Source organism: Octodon degus, unplaced genomic scaffold (assembly GCF_000260255.1).
Source record: "Octodon degus isolate 3935 unplaced genomic scaffold, OctDeg1.0 scaffold00162, whole genome shotgun sequence".
Classification (NCBI taxonomy): Eukaryota; Metazoa; Chordata; class Mammalia; order Rodentia; family Octodontidae; genus Octodon; species Octodon degus.
Genome location: NW_004524738.1, coordinates 402,234 through 408,672, shown reverse-complemented (window position 1 = coordinate 408,672; position 6,439 = coordinate 402,234). Strand labels below are relative to the sequence as shown.

Sequence of the window (6,439 nt, the reverse complement as noted above, 5' to 3'; positions counted from 1 at the left end):
CTTTATCCAATAACCAGTGGCATAGGAGAAAATGTAGCCGGAGTCTGGACTGAGATAAAAGAAACAACTGCTTAGCAGAGATTGTGGTACCAAATAGAAGGGGGCATAAAGTACTACTCATGAAACAAGGAGGTTCTGGACAGGCCTAGGAGAAGAATGATGTTTTTATGGTAATAGCTTCACAGTTATTATGGAAATCCTAGACAAACTAGATAATGACGTGGAAGAAAAAAAAGTTATATAATGACTATCACAGCCACAGATGGTGTGATTCCTTGTTTGATTTGATAAAAAGACTTACCTGACTCATTGTGGGATTCACAGGACCTAAGATCACCAGCTTGTGCTATTCATGGCAGGACCCTGTTTAGCTAACTGGATAAAAGGCCGCATACAGAATCATGGTGAAGAAGCCAATATGATGATGCTAAGGGAAGACACTACATACCAGGTAGAAACTACCTTATGATAGACTATATTTCTTAGAAAAAAATATACCATAGAGGAGGGAATGTAGGACATGGTGGCACTCAATAGGTTAATTTTGTCCTGGATGGAGTAGCTTCAGACCTAACTTAAGAGAAAGAGGCAGAGTCAACCCTACATGACCCCGCATGGAGTGTTTCACTCCTTTCCATTCTTGTTGAGATATAGCAAAACATAGAAAGATAAGAAAGAAAGTCATGAAAACAGAATTAATTTCAAAAAAGTTTTTTAAACCTGTGTCACCATAAATTCTCATGGTCTGCCCAAAACCTACCATGTTCACAGTAGGTAACTACCAGGTCAAAATTGGCCTCCTTCCTTCAAGGTTGCCACTAGATACAAAAAGGGTATTTAGGCTGAGGTAAAACAAAAATGGGGCTGGACACTTTCTGTTTTGTTAAATTGGTAAGCGGTCTGGGTGACTAGCTGAAATTGGATTAAAGCTTTGTTGTTTTCCCACATTTGTCTCCTTAAAATTGTCTCTCACCATTTCATCTCTCTTATCTCCTTCATATTATGGTATCCTAGTAATCTTACACAATTTTTGAACTGGATTGCAAAAATTTATTTTAGTAATGTTTTATATATAATAAAATGCAAAAATAATTTAAGGAAAATATAGGGTGGGATCAAACTGATTAAGTGGAAAAATTAAAACAACTTGATGGTCACAATTATTTCTGACTTGCAGTTAACACTTTAAGGTCAGTTGATTTGTATCGGGTATGAAATGCCAATAGCAAGATTTTAATTACATCTATCTGAATTATATGTAAAATTTTTAGGTACCTATGGTTTGCATATATCTCTATTACTATAACTTATTCTAAATTATACATTTATAAATTATTTTTCTAAGTTGTCATGATTGCCAATCTGATACCTAGGAGGATCTCTTTGCTGTATAACTTCTATTCTTTTACATTCATACTCCGATTATCTTTTTGTTTGTGGAAGTCATAAATATTACTGTGTGGCCTACAGACCCTTGAAAAATTATTTGTAAGATTTCTTGGGGAATTAGGAGTGTGTTCCCTCAAGGAGGTTTTAACTTAGATCCTAAACGTTAGGAATGTTATTTTACATTAATTTTATGATCCTTGCTTTCTATGTTTTCTAAATCAGGTGTTTTCAGAGCAAGCTTTGGCAGTGGCATTAAAGTTCCTTGCAGTTCTGGAAAGAGGAGTTGTCTGTTTGTCTTTGATTTACTCCTATACAAAATCATGCTGGTTCCAAAATTAAATTACAGGCTCCCAGAATTCCTCTTAGGGTAGGTACTCAGCCTTTCATCTGGCCTTGTGGCCCATGCCCCTGGGAGAAAGGAGCTCAACCATTGGCTATGCTCAGTTTCAGGATAAAAGCAGCTTTGGAAAAGCCACATGTTGATAACTATAGCTGGGTTATTATGCCTGTGATGAACAATCCATTTGATTCCTTTTGTTTGAAATTAATATCCTTACTAAGACCATCTAGTGTTAGTAATTTTAGAGCTTCTAAAATGATCCTAGAGTTTCCGTATTAGCATCTGTGGTTTTGTTGTCACTCAAGTACACTTTCTATTTGGTATATTTAGCTTTTGATTTGATCAGTTACTTTCAGAACTCATGAAGAAATTTGCTTCTTCATTTGCTGATGAAGTTTCATAGGCTCCTCCAGAGTGAGCCCAAGTCCTCAGACTTTATAAACGAGGCCTCTGCAAATAAATCTGAGGTGCATCAGGGAGTCAGAGACAGCAAGACGATGTTGCAGACCCAGGTCTTCAGCTGTCTGCTCCTCTGGGTCTCTGGTGAGAAAATGGACACTTCCAAATCACTTAGAATGGCATCTTTGCAGAGTTAAAGTTATAGTTTTAAAATGTAATGCAAAATAATATGACTCAAGCATATATTAATGTACTATAACATTTGCAACATTTTAAAGGACTTATTTCATTTATTTAAAATATGAAGCATATGTATATGTGTGACTGTTCAAGGATCATGCATTTTTGATTACAGTTGTCTGCAGTGACATTGTGATGACCCAGTCTCCAAGGACCCTGGCAGTGTCTGCTGGAGAGAGCGCCACCATCCACTGCAAGGCCAGCCAGAATCTTCAGCCTGATAGTAGCAACTACTTAGCCTGGTACCAGCAGAAACCAGGACAGTCTCCCAGACTGCTCATCTACTGGGCATCGATGCGGGCATCTGGGGTCCCAGACCGGTTCAGTGGCAGTGGGTCTGGGACAGATTTCGCTCTCACCATCAACAACCTGCAGGCTGAAGATGTGGCCGATTATTACTGTCAGCAGTATGATAGCTTCCCTCCCACAGTGATTTATTGTCCAACAAAAACTTCCCCTCTGGTCTCCCCAGCTGCTTGTTCCTCACTTGGCCGAAGGCTTGACCACTTCCTCCTGCTGCCTGAGAAATTGTGCTCTGCTCTATGCAAGAGATTTTACAGTCCTAAGCAGAATATAAAAGAGTTGAATGTCTCCTAGATCTTTTGCTGTAGGAAAATAGAACCAAAGTATTCATATTAGTTTTATATTCTGTATAAAAATTTAGAAACACACACCCTTAAATGAGAAAGAAATTCATTACTTTATAGTTTTTTAGGTCAAAATCTAACACTGGATTCAATGAGGGAAGGTCAACCTACTGTCAGGCTGCTGTCCATTTGTGTGCTCTGGGAAGGAATCCGGCTGTTGCCTTCCTGTATCTTGAGTTTCTCACACTCCTTGCTGGTGGCCTCTTCCTTCATCTCCAGAGCCAGCTGCATGCCGTTTCCCTGACACTTGTTCTATGGTGATGTTTCTCTCTGAATATTCTGACCAGCTTTTCAAGTGTGGACAGAAAGAAAACATACGTGTCTGTAATTGCGAATATAATTTTATTCGTGAATATAATATGTGCATTCACCAGCACATATCGTCAAGGCTGCACATCTTGTATTTAATAAAATTGCATGTTTGGTGCTGGGTAACTTTGCATCTCCTTGGAAACCAGGGCGTAAGTGATCCCATGAATGTGTTCACTTTAAATAGGAATTGTACATCTAATTTAGGTCATAGGGGTAAAAGAGGGAGCAAGAGTCTCTTATACCATTTGCAATTATTTGAGACCTTGGAAGCCTCTTCAGGTTGTCTGCATGGAAATGATTTTATGTTTAGGACAGAGTGTTGCTATGCAGTCCCCACTGGACTTGATTTCCCTGGACTGGCCTTGAAGTTCTGGCTCAGCCTCCCAAGTGCTGGGAGTACAGTCTGAAAGGGATATTTCCTAACTCTCTTGGTCTAGGATGCCAGGAACAGTAATAGAGATGCATTGTGCTGCCTATGGAGGCCATGGAGTGGTGTGTCAAGTGAAATACAATATTTCTCTAGCAAGGAGCCTATTGTGAGCACACATGAATCTGAGCACTGGAGGCAGACAATACAAACTGCGGAAGCAACGGAGAATCGCAGCTTGTGTCTTGAATAGGACAAGCTGAGCAGACTGCGATCTTTCACATTAGAGAAAACAGACACAGAGCATCAGAGAATCCTGCATCCTTCACTGCAGAGCTGGTGGCTGTGCAGTTCACCTTTGTTTGGGATGAGGGATGATTTCAGAAAGAGGGCTTCTGGGCTTGCAGGAAGTGTCAGAGATGCTTGATCTTCTCTGTAAGCTGAACATGGCTGTGGATGCAGTGTGCATTTCTGAAAACCTCGTATGAATACCCATGAAATAGGTGGCTGGTACGATATGTAAACTTTATCTCTGTAATCTTAAAAGTAGAAATATTTTTAATAGAGCATAAGCTCTGCCTCTTAGCTGTTTGGAGGAAAATAGAAAAAACACAGAATTCCACTGTCTAAACATGACAGGGTCTTCCTAGTGTAAAAGCAGGACATCATTTCCATCTGAAGTAATTGCTGGGGTAGGTAATATTATAAACATTAACTTACCAGAAAATGTAAACACCAAGGTCGCACTGGTGTGTGGTCTGGGACCTGGGTGGATAACTGCTCTGTAGATAACACAGGACGCAATCTTGGGACCAGCTGGAGAAGTCCCCCAGGGTCCTAGGGTCCTCTTGGGCTTGTGCGCTCTGAAACACTTTGATACTACTTCAGATCAGAATGGGATCATCCTAATGTCATCCAAACACTGCTGTCTATTTGCTGTCTATTATGCATTTTCTAGCAGGTAGATTGCGTCACCTGGACAGCACTCTCCCTGTCACTGGCAGGAGGCCTGACACTGTCTGTAGGAGATGAGCCCAGAGACAGGATTTGGATCTCATACTGAGTTGAACACTATTTTGTGAATGTAGGTGAACTACTTACCTTTTCCCAGCTTTATCTTCTCATCTGAAGCAGAAGAATAACAAGGGCTTTTATGACGTTTTGTGAAGGGTAAGTAAATATACAAGAATCACTGAGGAGGGCACCTGGGCACGCCGTGAGTGCGCAGTAAGTCCTGAGCATTGCTTGTTAGATCCACCTGCGTGCGAAACATACTAATAGGTGGTGGGTTGATTCTGCTTCTGACAGCAACCAGAGTAACATGTAGAAAGAAAATAACCAAAATGGAAAAATCAATCAATTCCTCCTTGCTGCCAACCTTCAAAACTCTCCTGGTTCTTGAAACTAATTGTTGTGTCTTAGCTTCCATCAGTGGTTCATGTTCATGACTGTTGTGTTTGCACTCTTGTGGGGAACTTTACAGATTCCTGCTGTCTAGATCTGAATTGATAGAGGTTGGAGGAGATCAGTCTGAATGCAATGGATGTGGGCTGGCCTGGCCCGGCCTGGTCCTCTCATCTGTTCTATTTTGTTTTCGTTTCTCTCTTCCCCATCCCCATCCCTTATTTCCTCTTTCTCTCCCCTCTTTCCTCTACCTCCTCTTCTCTTCTTTCCTTTCCCTTCCACTCTGCAGCTTCAGATCGACCCCGGGCCTTCACATGCCCACACAGCACTGTAGCACTGCACTGCGCTTGCAGCTCCAGAACTGAGATTTACCTGGGCTCTGCAGATGGCCCCAGTGTGTTCAGCCCTGACCTCTCCCAACTGCCCAACTATACTCCTTACCAGGTCTCTTGTTCTTTCTCCCTTGTGCCTGCCACCTGGGTTGCCTTTCTGTCTCAGACGCACGCCATTGAGTTCTTCTTCCCCTTGGGGCCTCTGGCTCCTCACTGCTCATCCTCCTCCCATGAAGCCTTCCAAGTCACACCAAAGTTCCATGCTTATCGGGATTCTGGCTCTTACGAGTCTGGGTGCTCTGTCTCTTAGGAATGTGGGCTTCGGAGTGGAGAACCTTGACCATGAGAGCCTCTCACCCTGCCGCAGTTAGAAGCCCCGTACTTTCACGTATGCATTTTACTTTTCACACTGCTTGTCTCCTCTTCACAATGAAGACCAAATCTTTGGTACCTAACACTCGCCCATGACCTCAGAGTCCCCAATACCACAGGTAGTTTTGGAGGAGGGACATAAGACAAGTGAGTTGAGTGTGAAATTTTGTTGCATAAATGTTGTTAATTCAGGCAAAAAAAAATTAACAAAGAATTTTAAAAAGTAAAATTAATCTGAAAACTGCTTCATTTTGACAAAAATCAGAATTTTAAGTAATGGCAGGACATCCAATGAACAGAGAAATGTCAGCAGGAAATGTGTTAATGTGTGGCAATATTCTGTTTAAAGTATTACTTATTCTATGTATTTGTTGGGGCCACAGTTTTCTCTCCAGTGGAATGAATGGGCCCACTGACACTAGTGTCCTAAGGTTGTAACGTAAACACGTCAGGGCCCAACTGTGAGGCGGTTGCAGTGTGTAGAAGGACTTGAGGGCATCCATGGGTGAGGGTGGCCCGGTGCACAGTGGGTCCCAGCGGGGACAGGAGCCAGGGGTTCAGCCTGATGGCCCAGCACATGGCCTGGCATAGTGGTGCTCTAGGTGAGCCCAGCTGACTGACTTCGCCTTGAGGAAGG

The 6,439-nt window shown here is 42.1% G+C and overlaps 1 gene segment (V, D, J or C); it reads left to right on the top strand.

Annotated features, from left to right (window-relative positions):
* The first annotated feature begins 2,214 nt into the window (after positions 1 to 2,214).
* Positions 2,215 to 2,965, top strand: LOC101560021. The segment is given in 2 exon segments: positions 2,215 to 2,272; positions 2,484 to 2,965. Coding segments are annotated over 2 exon segments (528 nt in total).
* Positions 2,966 to 6,439: the final 3,474 nt, after the last annotated feature.